The sequence below is a fragment of the Sceloporus undulatus genome, chromosome 5, assembly GCF_019175285.1.
Source record: "Sceloporus undulatus isolate JIND9_A2432 ecotype Alabama chromosome 5, SceUnd_v1.1, whole genome shotgun sequence".
NCBI lineage: Eukaryota > Metazoa > Chordata > Lepidosauria > Squamata > Phrynosomatidae > Sceloporus > Sceloporus undulatus.
Genome location: NC_056526.1, coordinates 101413593 through 101437834, shown reverse-complemented (window position 1 = coordinate 101437834; position 24242 = coordinate 101413593). Strand labels below are relative to the sequence as shown.

Genomic DNA, 24242 nt, shown 5'->3' with positions numbered 1-24242 from the left:
TGACATTTTTTTCTGAGATTGTTGGGGAAAGTGACTGGTGAGTATGAATCTACAGGGTAGTTCAGATCTAAGACCAAGTAGTTGGGCTGATAGATGGATCACAGATAATCAAAAGTTGTGTCAAAATGATAGACTCAGAAGGGCTAAAGTTGATACTACTGCAATATCAGTCAGTCTCAAATTAGAGAAGGTGGCAAACTGGGTCAATATAATTCGGTCGCCTTCAGCTGATTGGTTATCAGTTACTAATACATTTACAAAGCTATGCCAAATGCTGAAAAATTATTCAACATCCAAACCCTCTGGGAAAAGCTCCCAGAAGCATAGTTCTCCCTGTTTCAACATAGAATGTAGGTTATTGAAAAAGAAACTAAAAATAGCACTGAGATCTGCTCAGAGGCGTTTCTCTATTCAAGTACAAGCTAAGATGTTGTCACTTAGAAAGGAATACAAAACATTAATAAAATTATAGAAACAAAATTATACTATCTCTATTTGGTCTGATCTAGAGTTAGCTGCTAGGAGTCATAGTTCAGCTATATTCTGGCATTCTGTCACAGGAATTCTAAAGGAAAGGAGATTTCTATATGATATAGGAAAATTATTTTTAAGGATTATTTGCCTTAAACAATTTCACTGAGACCCATCATGGCCTTCGATACCATCACCATGGTATTCTTCTGGAACGCCTGAGAGAGTTAGGTATCGGAGGCACTGCGCTCCGGTGGCTCCTGTCCTACCTCTCAGGAAGGTTCCAGATGGTGAGACTGGGGGACTGTTGCTCTCGCAAAAGAGAGCTGACATCTGGCATCCCTCAGGGTGCCATCCTGTCTCCCATGCTGTTTAACATTTACATGAAGCCGATGGGACAGATCATCCGGAAACATAGAGCACGGTGTTATCAGTACACTGATGACACCCAGATCTCTCTCTCCATGAATCCGACTGACACAATGACTAAGGAAGGCATCTCTCTTCTAGATGCCTGCCTGGAGTCAGTAATGGGCTGTATGAGGGAAAACAAACTCAGGCTGAATCCAGAGAAAACAGAGGTACTTGTAATAGGTACCCCAAGCCCGGGCAGGGAGATTTGCCATCTAGTCCTGGACGGGGTCACACTTCCCCTAAAGAACAAATAAGCGCCGTGCAACGTGCAGACGCACAGCGTCTGCTACGTCAATATGGCAGCGGCCGCGTGGAGCGGCCGCCGCCATATTGTCCATATTCACTGCGTACTAGGGTTAGGGGGGTGCGGAAGCACCACCCATTCCTAACCCTAATATGTAGTGAATACGGACAAAATGGCGGTTTGTAACCCACCATTGTATTGTACTAATCAAATATACTACTAGTAGATTCTAATAGATGCTGAATGGATTAATGTCTTAAATTCACCTATTTTTTTCAGAGCCAAGATGTCCAGTTGGCTTAGAGTACAAGGAGTGCATGTCCCCTTGTATCAGAACTTGCCAGAGCTTGAATATCAATGAAATGTGTCAAGAAAAATGTGTTGATGGCTGCAGCTGCCCTGGTAATATATTTACTGATTTGTTTACAGAGGGAATCTTTGAGCAGTAGTTTTCATTTTATTTAAAGAAAGAATCAGTGCATTGTTTTCAAATGTTGAGAAGTATTTATCACTCTTCTCACCCCCATGTCCTCAAGTAAGGTAGTTATTGTATATGTGTTTTATTAAAGAGTTACTATGTAATAAAAAGAAATGAAGTTTTATATGTGTTCCAGCATGGATTGGTTATCATCCATTAATTCTTTGCTTTTGCCTGCAAATCCTAGAATTGCTTTTGAATTTTTTCTTTTTTTAAACAAATATTTTTATTTCCAGAATTGAATTTAAATTAACATATTTATAAAATCCTTGCATGCCTTTACACAGTTGAATATAATCTAACCTGACATAGCCTAGAAAAATAAGAAAAGCGAAACAAAGTAAGATATAATTGTATTTGTACATACATCATTTGTTACTTCCTTTTTACAACCTTTCTTTCTCTCAAAGTTTTTCTCAATATACTATCTCAATATCTAAAGCGCATCATTTATCTATTTATTTACATTTATCCATTTCTAACATATTGTACAATATTATTAGCCAAGCTTTATTGATGATATCTTTCCATCTTTGCACACTCAGGCATAAATCATTCTCATAGCTGAGATCATGTAAAATATAATTCTTCCATTCCCCCCCCCCCCATTTGTATTTAATAGCAATATTTCTGGTTTAAATTTTGCATTATTATATTCATTGTATAGTGGATTTGCAGCCAAAACATTTTTACTTTCACACATGTCCACCACATATGATAGTGTTTCTTTTACTTTTGTACTTTTCCATCATTTGTTGTTTCTATTTCCATATATTTTACACAATTTTCCAGGTGTTAAATACCATATTTGACAGATTTTATAATATTTTATTTATTTATTTAGAGTATTTATACACCACTCTTCAGCCAAAAGTCTTTCAGAGTGGCTTACAAATGGTAAATAAGGTATTTCCCTGCCCTCAGGCTTACAATCTAAAAAGACAAGACACAAAAGGAGAAGAGAATGACAATAGGGAAGAGATCTTTGAGATTTTGACAAACTGTATGTTTTAATTTGTTGTTCCAAGTTAGTTCCCATTGATTGATCTAACTCAGTCAAATAGCCAAAGTTTTGTGAACATTATGCCATGTTGTCCTTAATTATTTCCTCTTCTGTATATATATTTTAAAAGACCTTTATATAGATTAGATAACATAAATTTTGTTTGACAATATTATGTCTTCTATTTCTGATTTGACTCTTTATATCCCTTCTTATCTATTATATAATATGAATCTTCTATTTGTTTATGTTACAAGCAAAACCTTCCTTTTTGAGCTCTTCCTATATTTTTATTCTAAATGTATTATTTTCATAAAACAATACATTTCTATATAACTTTTAAACAACATTTATAGTGGTATTTAAGAACATTTGTTCCTTATATTTTTTTCCAGATATGTAATAATGAGCTTCTAATGCAGTGATTATTAAAATCTCTATTTGTTTTTTCTTTGCTTTCTTCCATATACATGCCAATGAAATCTTAGTTCTGAATCTTCAAGCTTTAATAAGTTTTGGTTTTCTAGTTGCATCTATTCTTTAATCGAGGTTAAACAGCATTTATCATGATGCAATTTAAGATATGGAAAAGCAAATCCTCTCCTGTCTTTTGAATCTTCTAAACTTTTAAATTTTATTCTTGTTTTTTCTGCCTGCCCAGATAATTTTTAAATCTCCATACCAGTTTTTAAATGGTAGATGGTTTTTAACAATTGGGATCATTTGAAACAGGAATAGCATCTTGGGTACAATATTCATTTTAACAGTAGATTTCCTAACAGTGATTCTTTAAGATTGTTCCAATACATTAAATCTTTTATTATTTCTACCTGCTTTTTTTGTAAGTGTTGGAAAATAAAACAGTTTTTATTTGTAATCACAAAGCCAAAATATCAATCAATCAGTCAATCAATCAATCGCCTTTATTGCAATCAACAGACTGAAGGCAGACATAAAAATAAATCAGTACATATTATATAATATTTAAGCAGATATATAAATACAATATTACAGTTGTACAATGAATTCCACTAAAAACAAATTTAAAACAAGTTCCATATATATATATATGTGGGCTTAACTGCAACATCAAAAACCATATTACCCTTTTTTCCATAAGGGTTTTGTCCAAATTATTTTACTTCACTTTTAATTTTTGTGGCACATTATTTTCCAAGTCTTAATGGCAGACAAAATAAACTTTTCAACTTCCTCAGTAACTTTTCTATCATTATCTGTTAGTAGGAACTTCAGATACAGTACCATTCATGGGTTCTACCGGGTTTATTTTTTAGTAGAGGCATGATTATGTTTAGCCTATCATCATTGTAGAAGGTACACTGAAAGAACACATGGGATGTAGTTTCTACAAGGCCCTCTCCAAAGGGGCAGATTCGATTCTTATACTCAAGTTTGGAGATAACATCCCTCTAATATAGCAAATGGGATTACAGTAAAGTGGCCTTTGCTGAATGTCAACCTATATTTAGGAATTGTTAGATATTCCAAATAGTTTGCACCCTTTGTATTTAAAGACAGACCCAAGCTAATGGGGGAACAAGTAGAACACGCAGATGCCAGTGAATGTTGCATATTGATATCTTCAGTTCATTGTGTACGGATCTGTTTTACCCTAAACTAGTCAGAGGCGGAGAGAAAATAATGCAAGAGACCTAATCTTTGTACTTTTTCTTTCACAGATTTATACAAATTGCTGGTATAAGTATCTCTTTGTAATAGATAGATATTGCCAGCCCCAGGACCTACAAAACTAAGACGCAATACAAAACAGGCAAAAAGTACCGTCCTGGCCGATTTAAGGGCTCCATAGGGCCGGGCATCCATGTGTGCCCAGTCTAATAGTGGTGCATTTATGTTTTTTTCCAATCTTTTTAATTTGTAGTAATTATTGGTTAATTCCACTGTTTCACTGTTGAATCTAGTGCTTCTTCTTTTTTGTCCGATATTAATATATATAATATATATATATATCCTTAGTTATTCTTGAACATTTTCTCTTCCTTTTTCCTTCTTTTCTCCTTTGGTGTTATCTTGTCATTGTATATTTTATTTCATTTCATTTTAATAGTTTTGCTTTGACCACTAGATGGATTCATGCCTTTCTTTTAATTTCTTTCTGAGTACTGCTCTGTCTCTTTGGAACACATGTGCCCGCACCGTTGCCTTTGTAAGAGGAGTGGTAGCAATAGAAAATTTGCTTTTCAGGAATTCATTCCACCATTTTTTCACTGAAGAATTCCTGATAAAATGGACAGGAAACTTCAAGCTTCTCTAAAGCAAAGACCTGAAAATTTACTGGTAGATACAAAGAAATATGAGGCTGATGTATCTTTAAGACAGTATGAGATGCTGCAGAGGAGAAGCCCTAGAGAAAGCGTTCATGCCATCAACCTGACAGAGACAATGAGCCCATACAGACAGGCCAAAATAAAGCTGCTTCGGATCACTTTGATGGTATGCTGTTTAAATGCTTCATGCATCCTAAGAGGTCAGACGCCACACCAAAGCCATGCTCCAGTCCTAAGGACTGGAGTGCCATTTTGGCACAGCCTCTGGCCTTTTAAAATGTGTGTGTCATTTAAACAGCATACCTCCAAAGCGATCCGAAGTAGCTTTATTTTGGCCTGTCTGTACATGCCCAATAAGATGGAGACAACTCTACTTAAATTAGTTTTGGTTCAATATGTTAAATCATAAGATTTAAAATGTTGAAATTTGGTAGGTATGAAGCTGGTAAATTGACTAAATAAATAAACACATACATTTTTCATAGAATAGGGAATAATTCCTTTCTCCTCCAAAAAGGTTTTAAACTTTAAATGAATGTGAATCATTTCTTCTTATGCCTTTAATTCATGCTAGTCTCTGACTGACACAGCGACTAAGGATGGCATCCCTCCTCTGGATGCCTGCCTAGAGTCAGTAATGGGCTGAATGAGGGAAAACAAACTCAAGCTGAATCCAGAGAAAATGGACGTACTCATGATAGATACCCCAGGTCCAGGGATGGAGATTTGTCGACCGGTCCTGGACAGGGTCACACTTCCCCTAAAGGACAAAGTTCGTAGTTTGGGAGTACTCCTGGACTCATCTCTACAGTTATCATTGCAAGTGGATGCAATGGCCAGGAATGCTTGGTACCAGCTTTGGCTGATACACCAACTGTGCCCCTACCTGGACCGAAAGGACCTTAAAACAGTGGTACATGCACTGGTAACCTCTCGTTTAGATTTCTGTAATGCGCTCTACATAGGGCTATCTTTGTACCAAGTTCGGAAGCTTCAATTAGTTCAAAATGCAGCAGCCAGATTGGTTGCTGGAACATCCAGGTCAGACCACATAACACCTGTACTACAGTCTCTACACTGGCTGCCAATTAGCCCCCGGGTGCAATACAAAGTGTTGGTTATTACCTTTAAAGCCCTGTATGGCTTGGGCCCAAGTTACTTGAGGGAACACATCTCCCTACACAATCCACCCTGCACTCTTAGAACATCTGGGAAGAATTTATTAGATTATTCAAGGGTCAGATTAACAACTACTTCCCACAGAGCATAAACAGCCATGGCCCTCATGCTATGGAAAAACCTGCCAGAAGAGATATGTCTCACTACCACCTTAGATGCCTTCAAGAAGGCATTAAAGTTCTGGGCACCACAATTCAAAAAGGACATTGAGAAACTGGAGTGCGACTAAAATGGTGAAGGGTCTGGAAGCCATGCCCTATGAGGAACGACTTAGGGAGCTGGGGATGTTTAGCCTGGAGAAAAGAAGGTTAAGATGTGATATGAACGCCCTGTTTTAATATTTGAAGGGATGTCATATTGAGGAGGGAGCAAGCTTGTTTTCTGCTGCTCCAGAGAACAGGACCCGGAACAATGGATGCAAGCTACAGGAAAAAAGATTCCACCTCAACATTAGGAGGAACTTCCTGACAGTAAGAGCTGTTCGACAGTGGAACACACACTCTCGGAGTGTAGTGGAGTCTCCTTCCTTAGAGATCTTTAAACAGAAACTAGATGGCCATCTGTCTGGGATGCTTTGATTGTAATTTCTTGCATGGCAAGGGGTTGGACTGGATGGCCCATGAGGTCTCGTCCAACTCTATGATTCCATGATTCTATGATTCTATTAGCACATGGTCTTCCTTTCTTTCTACTTCCCTCCACCTTTCATAGCATTATTGTTTTAATGATTCATGCCTTCTCATGATGTGGCCAAAGTATGACAGCCTCAGTTTAGTCATCTTTGCCTCCAGGGAAATTTCAGGCTCGATCTATTCTTTTTTAGGGGTGCTGTGTCATCAATATGCAGATGACACTCAACTCTACTACTCCTTCCCATCTCAATCCAAGGAGGTTGTTTTGGTCTTAAACTAGTGTCTGTCTTCAGTAATGGACTGGATGAGAGCAAACAAGTTGAAACTTAATCCAGACAAGACAGAGGTGATCCTGGTCAGCTGGAAGGCAGATCAGGGAAAAGAGATCCAGCCTGTGTTAGATGGGGTCACATTCCCCTGAAGACACAGGTTTGCAGTTTGGGGGTACTCTTGGACTCAGCTTTGAACCAGGAGGCCCAGGTCTCTGCTGTGTCCAGGAGTGCTTTCACACATTTAAAACTTGTGAGCCAGATGCACCCTTTCCTTGAGAAGCCAGATCTGGCCACGGTGGTACATGCCTTCCATTTGGACTACTATAATAGGCTCAGCGGCCTTTGATACCATCAACCATGGTATCCTTCTGGAACGCCTGAGAGAATTAGGTATCGGGGGCACTGCACTCCAGTGGTTCCGATCCTATCTCTTGGGAAGGTTCCAGATGGGGATGCTGGGGGATAGCTGCTCTCGTAAAAGAGAGCTTACATTGGGCGTCCCGCAGGGCGCTATACTGTCCCCTATGCTATTTAACATTTACATGAAGCCGCTGGGAGAGATCATCCGGAGTCATGGAGTGCGGTGTTATCAGTACGCTGATGACACCCAGATCTATCTCTCCATGTCTCCGACTGATACAGTGACTAAGGATGGCACCTGTCCTCTCGATGCCTGCCTGGAGGCAGTAATGGGTTGGATGAGGAAAAACAAACTCAGATTGAATCCAGAGAAAACAGAGGTACTCATGATAGGTTCCCCTAGCCCAGGCAGGGAAATCTGTCATCCTGTCCTTGACGGGGTTAAACTCCCCCTAAAGGATACAGTTCGTAGTTTGCGAGTACTCCTGGATCCATCTCTACAATTATCATCTCAAGTAGATGCGATAGCCAGGAGTGCTTGGTACAAGCTTCAGCTGATATGCCAACTACGTCCCTGTCTGGACCGAAAGAACCTAGAAAATGTAGTACATGCACTGGTAACCTCTCGTTTGGATTTCTGCAATACGCTCTACATGGGGCTACCTTTGTATCAGGTTTGGAAACTTCAATTGATTCAAAATGCAGCAGCCAGGTTAATTACGGGGACGGCGAGATCTGACCATATAACACCCATCTTAAAATCTCTTCACTGGCTGCCAATCCATTTCCGGTCCCAATACAAAGTGTTGGTTATTACCTTTAAAGCCCTAAATGTCTTGGGCCCAGGTTACTTGAGGGAATGCCTCTCCCTGCATAATCCACCCTGCACTCTCAGGTCAACAGGAAAATTGGTACTCAGTCACCCTAGGGTGAGATTGGCGACTACCCAGCAAAGGGCTTTTATGGCAGTAGCGCCTTCTCTTTGGAACGCTTTACCCGAAGAGATCTGCCTTAGTGGAACGGTGGAAGCCTTTTAAAAGGCATTAAAAACTTACCTCTTCCTACAAGCCTACCCTCCCAATTCCTTGTAATAAAGCTTCCCTCCCCTTACTGTTTGATGATGTAGGTATTTATAATTGCAATTTTAATAATGTGGAATGTTTTTAGCCAATATTTGTGGAATTAATGGGTGTTGATGTGTATTTTTAATATGTCATTTGTTTTATATTGTATTTACCTTTATACTGTACACCGCTTTGATCCTGGGAAAAGCGGTTTATAAATAAACAATTTATTATTTATTATATTATATGGACCTGCCTTTGAAAAGTGTTCGGAAAATTCACTTGGTTCAAAGACATGCTGCCAGGCTGTAAACAGGGGCAGATTACAGAGTCCATACAACGCCCCTGTTGAAACAGTTTCATTGGCTGCCAGTTTGTTTCTGGGCATAATTCAAGGTGCTGGTTATCTATAAAGCCCTACATGGCTCAGGTCCACATTATTTGGCAGACTGTTTCTCTTGGGAGATCCTCTGGAGAAGCCCTTCTCTCCATCCCAACACCGTCACAAACACAGTTGGCGGGGACACGAGAGAGGGCCTGCCCCTAGACTCTGGAACTCCCTGCCCAGGGAGATAAGAATGGCTCCCTCCTTGATGGCCTTGTGCCAGCAGGTGAAGAGCTACCTGTTCACACAGGCATTTAAGGAATTGCTATAAGGACAGGCTGGGATGTTGGACCATTAAAAAAAATTGATACAGTTTTTCCCCTCTATATAGTTTTGTCTTTTTAAAATATGTTTTATTCTTTTACTAACTATCTGTTTTAATATCGTAATAATTTAATTCCTTTTTAACGTACTTTTAATAAAAATGTTTTTAATGCTGTGAAGCTGCTCTGAGTCCCAGTCCTGGGAAAAGAGCGGGATACAAATAAATATAATAATAATAATAATAATCTAGGACCCATTTATTTGTTCTTTTTGCTGTCCACAGTATCCTCAGCATTCTTCTCCAGCACTACATTTCAAATGAATTTATTCTCTTTTTGTCCATTTTTTAAACTATCCAGACAGCCCCTTTAATATTAAGTTTATATCAAACAGAGGGACCCTGCATGGAGGGGTGATCTTTGAGCTAACACTGTCCATGCTAGAAATGTTATAGTATGATTTTTTGTAGAAGTATAACTATAAGATAACTGATAAGATTTATTGTGTAAAATACAATAAAAACAGAATTTAATATGCCGCTCAACTTCCTCTCTCTCCCCTCTCTCCATTTGTTGGGCTCTCTAGAGGGCAAGCTTCTAGATGGAGACCTCTGTGTTGACAGCTCTGAATGCTCCTGCACACATTTTGGCAAGCACTATGCTCCTGGCTCTTCTATCTACCAGGACTGCAACTCATGGTAAATATGATGTGATGATATTGCTGAATATTGTCATAAGATACACAAAGGGCCATAGGCCCTTTCAACTACAACTCGGACCTCGTGTGATTATATTTTAGGAATATTTTGGGCAAACACACTGATTTTACACACTGATTACAAATCTATACATGTAGTAGAAATAAGTGGTAACATGTTTCTTGGACTGTGCCACATCAAGTGAATGTTTGGGTATCTCATAACACTCTGAAATCTATTATCTCAAAGAAAAGAATTTAGTGTAAATTTCTCCCTGACAAATTACTGACATCTTTTTAAAAGCTTTTTTTAAAAATTGACCCAAGATGGATCTTTTGCACCCCTCCTGTTGCTAACCAAGAGCAGGTTTTTTGCTGCTGTTATTGCTTGGTACTTCTACTTTTCTGAGAGCCAGTGTGATTTAGTAGTTTAAGCACTGGGCTATGACTCTGGAGATCAGGATTTAAATCTCCCTTAGCCATGGAAACCCACTGGGTGACCTTGGGCAAGTTACATTCTCTCAGCCTCAGAGGAAGGGAATGGTAAAAACCCCTCTGAAGAAATCTTGCCCCCCCCCCCAAATGACAGGTCCACTGTAGGGTTGACATAAGTCGCAAATGATTTTATGGTCCAAAACACATGGTGGAAATAATCCAGTTTGAAACTGCTATAACTGCCTTGTCTCAGTGCTAGGGAATCCTGGGAATTATACTTTATTGTGGCACCAGAGCTCTCTGACAGAGAAGGTTAAATGTCTCACAAAACTACATTTCCCAGAATTCCTTAGCATTGAACCAGGGCAGTTGAAGCAGTCTCAAACAGTATTATTTCTGCAGTATGTTTTGGACCGAAGGCACACAACAACAACAAATTTCAATGGCAGGGGGTTGGACTGGATGGCCCGTGCGGTCTCTTCCAACTCTATGATTCCATCATTCTCTTTTTAAAAATTTAAGATATTTTTTAGAAATCTACTGTCCAATTAGTTAGGGTCATCTTTTGAATTGATTAAAAGATTATAACTTGTTTGATTTGATTGACTAAATCCTCCAGGCCTTTGTAGACACCATAGATTGGAAGAATAGCAAAAATGAAAATGCTTTTGTAACGCTTTTTCATTTATCTGGGATGCTAATCCCTAGTTTAGCATCAGTAACGTTTTTCTTAGACTTTTAAGATGTCTTCTGAAGCCCATTGTGATTTTCAAGAGCAACAAATAGGAGTATAGGTATGTGTTTACAGGGGGGGAAGCTGATGCAGTGGAGCTGAAGGACTATAAAATGTAAAGTACAGAAGTGGTCCTGTCACATTTTAAATATGACACTGATGATCTAGCAGTCTTCTTTCAGGGTCAAACTAGTCAGGGCCAAACTACGCTGATGGCAGAGGTGTGTGATTGGATTACTCAATGTCTTTTTGCTTTACTAAAAAAACATAGCAGCTGTGAGAGGAGATTAGGATTTGGAGTATTGCAAGAAGATTAATTTAACCTTTTCTTCATATAGAGATGCTATTAGTTGCAGAGAAGGTAAACAAGCAGTATAAAAGAGGGTGTTATTATTCTTTCCCTCTGTGGCTAATAGTAATGGGGGGGGGGGGGGAGGTTTGCACTGGAGTCACATGAAACAAAGAGATAAACCTCCTTGACTCTGAAATGAAACCTTCTTCTTAGACATTGTGGGTACATCACAGATTTCCCATGCTGTGTACTTTAACACTCACTAAGCAGGGTCAGCCCTGGTTAGTGCTTGGATGGGAGATTGCCAACAAATAGCAGATGCTGCGAGCTATATTTCAGGGAAAGGAAGTTACAAAACCACCTCCAAATATCCCTTGCCTAAGAAAACCCTATGAAATTCATGGGGTCACCATAAGTTGATAAGCAACTTGAAGGCACATATACACACAACACTAGTACAGCATCAACGAGAGATATAACATTTGTCTATATATCTAATTTATAAAATTTTATTTTCCAGTATTTGTAGGTATGGTCTTTGGATCTGTGACAATGAACTCTGCCCAGGTATGTTGATACTGGAACACAGAATGAGTAGTGAATGAATCAGCATCATGTATGTATCTCAAATGTTCCTTTCTGCGAAGAAACCTGCTTTCCCTCCATCTTTCAAAAGCTGAACCTGTGTCACCTAGTCACTCAATTTCTCACTTTTATGTAATCCCTTTATTTTTCAGCATGTTTATTATAAGAACGTTAAGGACATTTTTCTGCCATAGGTGACTTTCCTATTATTCTTCTAACTCTTGTGCTCATTTAATATTTTTTTCTTACAATTCAGTCATGTTATATCTCTTTGTTTTCACCTTTACTGTCACCTATCATTGCATCCTTCCCCAGTGGAGACTCATAATGATATTACAGTCAACCATCTCTCTGGCCTCCATGTGCACTCCCAACACTATACACTGTGTGTGGAGAGATCATGTGTCATTGTGGCTGCAGTAGGAAGATTGAGAGGAAAAAGAGGAGAAACAAGGGAGAGGCTGTGTTGATGCTTCCCATCTAACAGAGCATCAGAACTCAAAGATATAGCTGTGATAGTCTGGAAAATCAGTATGCAAACTTTGAGATTACTGACTGAAAGAAACAACCTGGTAGCATGAGTTTTCATAGACTTGAATCTTTCATAGACCTGAGATTTTATGACTCTAGTCTAGTCTATGAAAACTCATGCAACCAATTTCTTTCTTTCAGTTAGTCTCAGAGGTGCTACAAGATCTCTGCAGTGCAGCAGAAAGTGAATTTTGGCAAACTGAGTTAGAGTGGATGGTGGGATGGGCTTTTGCAAACCCCTTCTCCTAGAATAGCAGCATGTCTTCATGAAAATGCCACAGAAAAAAACTTGAGAGTGGTTGTCACCTGGTTCACACAGGCAGATGCACAGAAAAGGAGGAACAAATAGCAGTAATGGGGACTGGGAAGAGCATGATCAGATATCCTACAGGGATATAGAATACTGTAAATATTTACTGTGGGAGAAAAAAGATGGAGAAAAAGTTTCTGCCTATTACCCTATCTGTTGCTGACATTTTCAGGTTTTTCTTTTCATAGAATATCCAGAACAGTACCAAGAAACAGTACCAAGAAAAACAAAACAAAAACAGAACTATTTTTTGTGGGGATTTCGGGATATGTGGAAGATTCTCTGAAGATGCTGGCCACAGATGCTGCAAAACGTCAGGAAGAAACTCTTCTAGAACATGGCCACATAGCCCAAAAAACCCACAAAAAAATGTAGCCAGACATGAAAGCCTTCGACTCCACATCAGAACTATTTTATTCCTACCTAAAAGATGGATATTTTTACATTTCAGGATAGATTGCAGCAAACATATATTTTTCTAGAGGTCCAGTTACCTAGTTTTGAAAACTTTTTTTCTGCTCTGAATGGGAGAGGGTGTCAGAGTTAGCACCCAGAACCCCAGACAATCAACCAGTCAGCTTGATTGATATAATCAACAGCACTTTATTGATTGATCCAGAATCAGACATGTGCCTCACTCAGCTTCTTAGCTGAGACTAACCACACCCCTCCCAAAGACAAAGTAACAGAATCCCCAAAAGCCAAAATCCCCTCCCATGCAGAAGCCCGCCAAGCAAAGCCCCTCCTGGTTCCCACAGAAGCGAAAGCACATTCCCAGCACTGAGAGCTCTGAGAGCCAGGCCCTCAAGGCCACTAGATAAGACACCTGGCCTTGCTATGCACTAACTATCACTAGCTACTCTTCTACTGCAGCTAAAGCCCCATCATCCCCAACTAATATACTACAATACAAAACACTATCTGGTAGAATACTAACAGGATTCTAACAGAGGGGCACATGGCATTTGTGCTAGATCAGTAAGATTTTTGAAACACCTTATTTTTTTAAAAAAAAGAAGACATGCCCATCCAGGTCTCCACAGCCAATACTGAGCAAAGACAGAGATGAGATCTCTCATTGCTAATTTTATGTTGCATTATGAAATCTGAATGTCTATTGGTCGAATTACCTACCGAGCTAACTTCATTCTCCCCTTCTTCAGCTGGAGATGTCTGTGTGGATTGAAAATGATTTTTGGAATGTACCAATGGCAGCTGAGGAATTAGGCTTTCTGTAGCAAGATATCTCATTTTAAAAAAAAAAGTATTTTGAGGGCCCATTCACACCAGGAAATAACCCGGTGTGGAAACCAGATTATTTTCATGGCATTCACACTCCCCCTGATTGCACTTGGTTTGTGTGTGTGTGTGTGTGTGTGTGTGTGCAAAAAATAAAAACAAAACCCAACCTTTAACCCTGTGCATTTTGCACCTGGTCATCTACAACTTCTTTTTCACAGCGCTGCAACAATCTAGGTCTTCAGTAGTGAGAACTCACTACTGGAAAGATCCAAATCGCATTGTAAATTGTTTTGAAAATGTGGCACCTCCATTTTCAAAATGATCTGGTGCCCATGAAATGTCCACCAGCTCTTTCTCCTTCCTCCTCTTCCTTCACCCCACACTTGTCGTGCCGTGTCCTCCTTGTCCTCCTTTCTGCTCCCTCCTCTTCCTCCTCTTCCTTTCCCCCCACACCTGCTGCACAGCATCACCCTCGTGCTCCTTTCTCCTCCTTTTCCTTCCTCCCCCCGCACTTGCTGTCCCGTGTTCTCCTTGTCCTCTTTTCCCTTCCTTCCTCTTCCTTTGATCTTTAAGGGTAGATACTTTGTGTAGATAAGGTGTAGCCAGTGTGATGTAATGGTTTGAGCATTGGACTATGACTTTGGAGACCAGTTTGGATCCCATCTCAGAAATGGAAACCCACAGAGTGACCTTGGGCAAATCACACTCTCTTAGCCTCAGAAGATGACAGTGGCAAACCCCTTCTGATAAAACGTACAGTAGCAAGAAAAATCCATGATGGCCTTAGGGTCAGAAATGACTTGAAGGCACACAGCAACGACAAAGATAAATACTAAACCCTGTTGATTTTGTTGCAAAAGACTAGCATAGCTGACCCCTTAAAAGCTTTTTAAGGTATTCTTTGATGTAAGTGGAAAAAAGTCAAAGTGTCAGTCCCATGTGGCAGATGTGTTCCCTCCTGCAAATACCAGCCTTGGGTTTCTCCTAACCATAAAGCCTTTTTATGTCCTCAACTTTGTAGCTGCTTATTTCTCTAATAGAGTTTACTCTGTTGAGGCAAATGGTGTTTGTTATGCACTTTTAATGTAGGGCCAAAACATATGGCCCTAAATGGGTGGTGTGATGCCACCTCTTGGAGTGCTGGATCAGGGCTGCAGCCCCAATCTGGCTATTTGTCAGCTCAAAAAAGGCGGTAAAATGTCGCTGCTTTTTGAGCTTTCAGCCATCCCTGTGCCGCTGGATCCCTGCAACAGTGCCTGACATCTGGGCAGGTGGGTGGCATGACGCTGGCTTGGGGGTGGCATCAGGGAATGCATCATCTAAACGCCATGCCTACACGTCACCCCCAAGCTGGATCTTACTGTCTGTTTGGAACCTTAATAAGACACATGTGAGTAAACAGTTCAACTGTCCACTCAGAAGACAAATTAATGTGTAATAAAAATAAATTAAAAAGGACCTTATAATTGTTTGGATCCATTTCTCAAAATACTGAAGATGCACATCAAACATCTACTTGAATAAGCTTCTATCTGCCTTCTCGCCTTTCCCCAGCTGCTTCTTTCCTCTCACTTGTATCATGAAGTTGTGGCTTCACTGTTCCCCCTTTCCTAGAAGACCTCTACTGCTATTGCTGCCTTGCCTCGCTTCTGTGGTCCTAACTTCCACTGCCCCACTTCTTCACAGTTCCTGGACTTACCTCATGCCTCCGTCATGCTCCCCTCTTGCTCTTTACACCCTACTGTGCATTTCCTATCCCAGCTTCCAATACCTAGTGATAGCATATTTCCTCCCCTTGCCCTTACCCTCATGCCTACTTCTCTTGCTCCTTGCATCCCAGCACTGCATCTCTCATCATCCATTCACTCTATCCCTGTTCTCCCTTGCCTCACTCTCTCTTCCCTCATGCCATTCTCTTGCCTAACCTTGTGCCCTAGCAATGCACTATTTGCTAGCTTCTTGTGTCCTCTCAGTCATACAATTCACTTTCCAATCTCACTCTCACAGCACACTCACTTGCTCCTTGTGCTCTACTGTTCACACTGCTTGCTCTCTTGTTTCTACTGCTCCCTCCCTTGCCTCATACCCTGCCCTTGTGTTGAACCACTCTTTTGTTCTCACTCTCCACTGTTCCCACTCCTGGGAGCTTTCTACTCTGTCCCTTGCCTGCCAGTGAACCCGTCACTTGCTTCTTTTGTCTATTGCTGCTCACATTACTGCTCCCTTATCTTTCATACTCCATCCCATGCATCTCACTCCCTGCTCTCGGAGCATGCCTCTCCCAAAATTCTTGTGCCCTGCCACTTGCACAATTTGTTCTCCCATATTTTTTACTCACCACCTCACTTCACCTCACCCCTTGATGATGCACTTGCTTGCCTCTTATGTGCCACCAATCACACTGCTTGCAGCATTTCCTCTCCCATATCTCTTAGTCCCATGGTGGTGAACCTATGGCACATCTGGCCTCTCTGGCATGCAGGGAGATGAGAGGGTGAAGTAAGTGTAGAACAGATGTGCACCTGTTGTTCCTCTTCCTCCACCCTGCCTTGCCTTTAGTTGCCTCTTGGGAGACAGCTAAAGATACAGGAAGGTGAGGGGAAGAAGAGGAACAGGCACAGACCTGTTCCTACTGCTCCACCACCTTCCTGTTTCTCTGTGTGCCCTCAAAAATGGCTTTTGATTTAGTAGGACTACTCTAAACACAAGCTTTCAAACTCCATTGTCAAGTGCAGTCTTACTGAAGTGAACTAAGCTCTCAATCATGATGAATGTTTTTCAGAGCCAAGCTTTAGTATCTCCAGGCATGGATGTAAGTTCCATCTGAGGTGTGCTATATTACATCTTTATCCCAAACACTTATTTGCAGCCAGAAAATAATATGTTTTTAGGTGAGCAATGCTGTATGTATTTTCCCAGCCTTTAGGAATCAATAAGGTATTTACATCTAATTCCTTTGTTTCTGTTTTGCTGTAATAAGAGCAAGAGAGTTTTTCTTTAATTTAATTATGTGATTTGATTTAAGTTAAAATATTTTTCTCTCTCCCACCCCCCCCCCCAGGCGAATGCTCTGTCACTGGCCAATCCCATTTCAAAAGCTTTGACAACAAATATTTCACCTTCAGTGGCATCTGCCATTATTTGTTTGCAAGAGATTGTGAGGAGAACTCATTTTCTGTCTTCATAGAGACAGTTCAGGTAATAATAACTTCTGGCAATTAAAAACCAACCCTTTCTCTCTCAAAGTTATAGTTATGACAATGTATTTGGCCATGGGCAGCTTAGATACAACAAAGAATCACAGATGAAAAGTCTCTACTCCATGGTATCTAGTTGTAGCATCGGGGTGCAGAAATACATTTCATAATATCTGAGTTCAGGGTAACATTTGTTACAAAATTACAACAGATAGATTGACATGAGTCTCTAATTTTCAGAGGAATAGTGTGTAGCCTGGCATTATAAGTCTGTAAATGGGAATCTCCCTGTCTGTTTTTATGATACAATGGTATATATCCTAATTTTATATTTCAGTGAGAGTGATGTAACAAAAATAATTAAAATATCAGATTTTGTTTTTTAAGGTAGAGGGTTGTTATGGCTGTATGAGAAATATTTTAGAAGTGTGGATGATTTCTTCTTCTACCAGTTTAGGGTGGAAAAATACATAACAAATTGGGTTGTGATTTAAAAGAGTTTCCTCATGTTGAATTCTCCTCTATCCCTCCATAATACTGACTTCAGTTTTTTTCCAATGCATATTCCTTTTCCTTACCACTATTAATCATGGCATCCAATAAGGTGGAGAAAAGAAAGGTAAATATTGTGTGTTAAGACAAAGATTAGAATGAAATAGATAGAACAGAGGGGGATTTGCCGATGTCAACACTAGGCTGCCATTTTTGCCCTTCCTGTTCTTTGTAATGTAATCAGAGGGAGAGAAAGGCAAGCCATCCGGCCTGGAGTGAGTGAAAAGGCAGGGCCAGCTCCACCAGGCCTGGTCTCAATTAAGAAGCCAAGCCCTCCCTCCAGTCCATCTGCCTTGGTTCAGGCCTCAGAGGGAGAGAAGAAATGTTAATAATAATAATTTGTTTTATTTCTATACCGCTATTCCAAAGATCATAGCGGTGAACAGCAAGTAAGCTAATTAGCAAGTAAGCTAATTTCCCCACCCAGTCTGGGTATTCATTTTAGCGACCTCAGAAGGATGCAAGCCTGAGTCGAGCTTGGGCCCTTTTGCTGGTCTTGAACTCGCAACCTTGTGGTTTCGAGTGAATGGCTGCAGTACAGGCATTTAACCACTGCGCCACCAGGGACCTGATCCCCTTCCCCACCACTATTCCCTTCTCCTTTTGTGTCGTGTCTTTTTAGATCGTAAGCCTGAGGGCAGGGAACCATCTAATTAAAAAGATTGTATGTATAGCGCTGTGTAATTTTACAGTGCTATATAAATAAAGCTTAATAATAATAATAATAATAATAATGTATACATTTTGTTTCCAACATTGTACAAAATATACAGTTTTATTAAGTTAAATTAATTTATGGTTCATAGTGTGGTTGGTAAAAATGTCCCAGCTGTTGTAAAATAAAAATACATAAAATAAGATTGCAGCTTTTAGCTGTTTAACCAGTAGATTAAAATGAGTGTATTTATGCTGGGGTGGTATTGAATACACTGCTGTAATGTTGGCTAACAGCCACAAAATCTAATTATAGAACAGAAAAACAGGAAATGAAAAAGAAAATTACAGCATAAAGCAAAAACTGTAGTCTTGAAAAGATTGTCGCTACCCATCGGTCAGAGGTCACAGTGATTCTAAACCCCTCCATACAGGAAGCCCCTGAATTTTCATCAATGAGGACACGGTCTTATATTCTTTTTTAACAAGTTTTAAAGTTTATTTTATAATTGTAAGATTTTGTAGGGTTTTAGCCATCCTTTACTGTTCTGTTTTTTTGTATAATCTCCTAATATTTTTTTTTTAAATGGGGACACGGTCAAAGGACTGCTACCTGCACATACGTTTCAAACACAAAACAGTGCCAGTATCCTAGCTTCACCAGCTCCTGTGACTTATCTAACAATAAGCTGTTGGTGTGAGTCCTTAGGGATTTCATCTCCTTAAACTGAACATTGCTCATAAGCATCCTTTTGAGCATACCGCATTAAGAGGAGATGCATCCACAGAGCTTTTTTCCCAGGACCCCTGCAAAGGGGGTGCTCCTTGCCCCTTGGGTAGGAAATTGATGTAGGAAGATGGACCAGGACAGATAACAAGAAGAGTCACCATCACACCTTGAAAATATGAACCACACTAACTCACTAGATTTGACTCATGTTTGGGAAGCAAGAGATGTGACATGAAGCCCCAGCTATTTTATTATCCTGGCTTGTTTGGATAACATGAAGCATAGCTCCTGGTTTGTGCATAAAGGTGAATTTGCAAAGTGCAGCATCTTGATTTATTTTGCTCATTGTACACAGATAAAGGGAATGTTTGTGGGTGCATGGTGCTCATGCATATTATGGCTTATTATAGGATTTGATCTGCCAAAGTAGTCATTGCTGAGATATCAATATAATAACGCTTCTGGCTGCATTTGGACAGTCGGATCTGAATTTAATACTGGATTGTGTTTTCATGCATGACAGAGAGTTGGACTAGATGGCCTCGTAGTCTTTTTCATCTCTATGATTCTATTATTCTGTTCTTCAACTGCTTTAGAAAGCCAGCGTGGTTTGAGCACATGGATTATGATTCTGGAAACAAGGGTGCAAATCTCTGCTTGGCCATGGAAAGTCAGTGGTTGGCCTTGGGCAAATCACACTCTCTCACCCTCAGAGAAAGGCAAGACAAACCCCTTCTGAATAAATCTTGCCAAGAAAACAAGAAAAAAAGGGTTGTCTTAGAGTCACTATAAGGCCCCATTCCCACTGGCCCATTTACCCTGGATGGAACTGAGCAGATCCCAGGGGGGCCCTCCCAAATCTCTCTGGAAGCAAATGCCCACTATAATTTACCTTAATCGGGGTAATTTAACCCTGAATGCCATTGCAGCTCTTTGTGGAGAGTTCACATTTGCAGGTACCTGTTTAAAAGAAGGCTCCTTTGCTGTCAATCAAATTCAGTTTTGCTTTCGTCAAAGGTGACGTTTCCTACAGCAATTGGCCAACCGGATGCGTGCTTCCCCCCCTCCTTTTTTAAAAAAACTGGCAGGAGTGTGTGCATATTTTGTCAAATTTAAAAACCTCCAGGTGTGTGTGTGTGTTGTGTGTATTTGGGTCACTACAGATTATAAATCTTCCTCTGCCTCCGTTTTCAACCCCAAAATGCAATATAATGACATCTCTGCATCCTCCCTCCATGCAACCCCAGAATGCCGCATACACATACAACAACAACAATAATAATTAATTCCTCACTTTGGAATGCCATCTCTGCATCCTTTGCTTTCCCTCAGCCACCTCAGAATTCCTTACAGACACTTACAGTAACAAAAGCATTCTGTATCAATTTGCCAATTTGGAAGAGAAACATTTGTAATATTCGCATTGTAGCATTCCCTTATAAAAAGTAATTTAGAAAAAAAGCCTCTTTCAAAGTGAGGTGCCATCCTGGGAGCAAGCTAATGAAAGGGAAATGTACCACAAGCAGACACATTCTATCTATAACCTGTAGAAAAAGTATTCACATAGTCTGTCAAAATAAAAATACAGAAAGAGAGAGAGAGAGAGGGAGAGAGAAAGCTGCCTGCAAGAGCAAAGACATGTTCTATTCCCTGCCCTCCCTCTGACCTAATTCACTCCCCTGAATTTGACCCTTCGCCTTGCTCCTTCTTCCTCCTCTTTCACAATTCTGCCCTTCATGGCCCCCTTCTTTCCCCTGGTTCCTTCTTCCTCCTCCTCCTCCTTCTGATTCTGCCCTTCATGGCCCCCTTCTTTCCCCCGGCTCCTTCCTCCTCCTCCTCCTTCTGATTCTGCCCTTCACGGCACCCTTCTTTCCCCTGGCTCCTTCTTCCTCCTCCTCCTCTTTTGCCCCAATGAAGGGGAGGCATGTTCCACCTTCTGCCCTCCCTCTAACCAGCCTTTCTCAAATAGTGGGGTGGGCCCCCCAGGGGGGAGCGCGAGGCTCTGTTATGCAGAGGTGTACTTATAACAATTTTATAGACAAATGATACTATTTACAGTCGCGCGGGGGGCGCGAAATGTTTTCTTCTTCCTAGGGGGGGCATGACAGAAAATAATTGAGAAGCACTAACCTAAATCCCTCCCCTGAACTTGACCCAATCATGATCAGGGACAAGTTCATGTTTGCTGGACCTGGTTTTTCTCAAAAGATACAGCATTTACTCTGCTTTCAAAAGACCCATGCCAAGGGGCATTTGCCCCTGAATGGGTATGAAAGCCTCGTTTTTGCTTGTGGAAGGATCAGGGCCAATATGAACTTCCCCTGGATAATCCGGGTTCTGATCCAGAGTAAAAGTAATCTGAATGGCCCTCTAATCAGAAACAAATTGAAGGCATAGCACAACAAACAACTGTTGTAAGTATAATTCTATAGGAAGCTAGGTGAGATTCTTGCTTGAAAGAAACAGTGGCTCTTTGTGGAGGAGTGCTTAACATTTACATTTACATTTGCAGCTGTGCTGCATGTGAAACTGTTACCACGCCCTGCATTTTTTGGTTTTTGTTTGTTAACCACCCTTAGTTCAACCTCAATGCATGATGACCTTCTGGAAGACTCCTTGTCCTCTACTGCCCAGCTCAGTTCCTGCAAATTCATACTCATGACCTCTTTTATACAGTCCATTCATCTAGCATGTCACCTTCCTTTCTTTGTATTTCCCTCTACCTTCCCTAGCATTATTATTTTTTCCAATGAGTCCTCCCTTCTCATGATATGGCCAAAGTACAACATTCTTAGCCCAGCTTTCAGGGAGAATTCTGGCTTGATCTGCTCTAGGACCCACTCGTCTGTCTTTTTGGCTGTCGATGGTGTCCTCAGCAATCTTCTCCAACACCACATCTTGGATGAATTGATTTACTTAGAAGAGGCCCTGTTAAAGGTATTGGAATGTTACCATAGATTGTTACTATATTGTGGCTTGGAAAAGACTGGGTTGTTATGGCGACCTGGCTAGGTGGATGTGGTCTGGGGAACTAGCTGGGAAGAAGAAGGAGGGAGTAGTTTTAAAGAGCATATTTTCCCTTTGAAGCCTCAGATTCTGCAAAGACGTGTAAGAGATCACTGCTGCAACGTTTTTACAATAAACTTACTTGCTTTGGCATAAGTTTGGGTTGTGGATCATTGACCAAAGGATTCCAAAACTCACACATGCCAGTTGGAAGAAAGGTTTTTGCCAACTGTCTCAGCAGGGCTTTAAACTGAGTTCCAAGGGGGAGGGAGACAATATTAAGGAAGGCAAAAGAGATGGAGAAAATAGTCAAACTGACGTAGAGGGAAAAAGGTGCAAGGACCCAACAGTAGGAGGCAAAACAAACAAACAAACAAAAAAAAAAACCTTGCACAGGTAGCAAGTAAAGAGGACCCATGACCTGCAATGTCTCTACACTAAAGCACAGAGCATGGGAAATAAGCAAGATGAACTTGAACTCCTAGTATAACAAAGCAAATATGATATAATAGGCATCACTGAAACCTGGTGGGATGAGTCTCATAAGTGGAATGTGGAAATAGAGGGGTATAACGTTTTAAAGAGAAATGGGCCAAACAGGAAAGGAGGAGGAATAGCACTATATGTCAGAGATATTTACACCAGTGAAGAGATCCAGGACATCTATACTGGAAGCCAGGTGGAGAGCATCTGGATAAAAATTTATATATACAACCATTATTTCCCACACTACCATTTTGTCTGGACTCTGTTCTAACCAGAATGGGGCCACAACTATTCAGTATATATAAATTAAAATTAAACTACTGAATAATTGTGGCCCCATTCTGGTTAAAACAGAGTCCAGACAAAACAGTAGTGTGGGAAATAATGGCCCCATACAGACAGGCCAAAATAAAGCTGCTTCGGGTCACTTTGGAGGTATGCTGTTTAAATGTTGCATACGTCGTAAGAGTCTGGAAGCCATGCCAAAGCCACAATCCAGTCCTAAGGAATGGAATATGGCTTTGGCACAGCTTCTGGACTCTTAGGACGCATGCATCGTTTAAACAGCATACCTCCAAAGTGACCCGAAGCAGCTTTATTTTGGCAGTCTGTATAGGACCAATGGTTGTATATATAATGATTACTTGGGACAATTGAATGAAATCACATCAGACTGACTAAGAGAGAAAATGGTCCAGAGAGTAATATTTGACTTTTAACCTGGAACATAGGAGGATGGAGAAATAGAGTTGCCAGTGGGGATATGACTGATTTTTTGACAAAATTTCACATAATAGTCCTCCAAGAAACATGGCTCACCATAACAGATGAGCAGGCAAATCTACCAGGCTTTAAATCCTGGTCCAGAGCAGCAAGAAAAGATAAAAACAAAGGGAGGGTTGGCAGAGTGAGGAGTTAGTCCTGGAATCAGCCTCGCATTGCATATTAGTGGTAAAATTCCAATTGAAATCTACATATATAATATGTCTGAATGTCTACCTGTTACCATTTACTTCGCCTTTTTTTTTACTAGTGATATGTGGGCTGGACTGGAAAATTTAATTTTAGAATTAAATTTATAACATCCCAGGGCCATTAAAATCTTACTGGGGGATTTCAGTGCCAGAGTGGGGGCTTCTTTTCAGGAGTTTGTACAAAAGGGGGTCATTCCAGCATACTACCTCCAAAATGAAACATCATGGCATTCTTGAGACCTGAAAAGGCACCAAGCAGGTTCTTGGTTTATTTTGTTAGTGTACAGTTGTAACCTCTAGATATTGGGTGGCAGAACTGATAGCTTTGTTTATCCATTCATGTTCCACTCTAGAGCTTCCAGCAGTATTTTGGACTATGTCTGTGTCTCCTCTCAAAATATAGGTTTATTCTCAGACATTAAAGTTTATGTGAATGAGGATAGTGACAATAACTATCTTTGTGTTCTGATAAGATCTGAACTATTGTTAAGACAAATTCTAGCAAAACTGAAAAACAACAATTAATATCTTCATTTCTCTTTAGTGTGGTGATGACCCCGATGCAGTATGTACCCATTCAGTCTTCATTCAACTTCAGGATGAGAACTACACTATTAAAATGAAACATGGTGGTGGCGGCATATCTTTGAATGGACAGGATATACAGATTCCTTTCATGCAAGGTACCTCAAATTAATAATAATAATAATAATAATAATAATAATAATAATAATAATAATAATA

The 24242-nt window shown here is 40.3% G+C and overlaps 1 protein-coding gene across 4 annotated transcripts in view; it reads left to right on the top strand.

Moving 5' to 3' along the window:
• Positions 1 to 24242, top strand: part of VWF (von Willebrand factor) — a 247354-nt gene that overhangs the window by 22650 nt on the left and 200462 nt on the right. For all 4 annotated transcript variants that reach the window (XM_042469124.1, XM_042469122.1, XM_042469123.1 and 1 more), the window contains 5 exons: positions 1409 to 1531; positions 9661 to 9772; positions 11752 to 11798; positions 16961 to 17097; positions 24043 to 24181. In XM_042469124.1, the coding sequence (XP_042325058.1) occupies positions 1409 to 1531; positions 9661 to 9772; positions 11752 to 11798; positions 16961 to 17097; positions 24043 to 24181 (558 nt within the window). The remainder of the gene's footprint in view (positions 1 to 1408; positions 1532 to 9660; positions 9773 to 11751; positions 11799 to 16960; positions 17098 to 24042; positions 24182 to 24242) is intronic.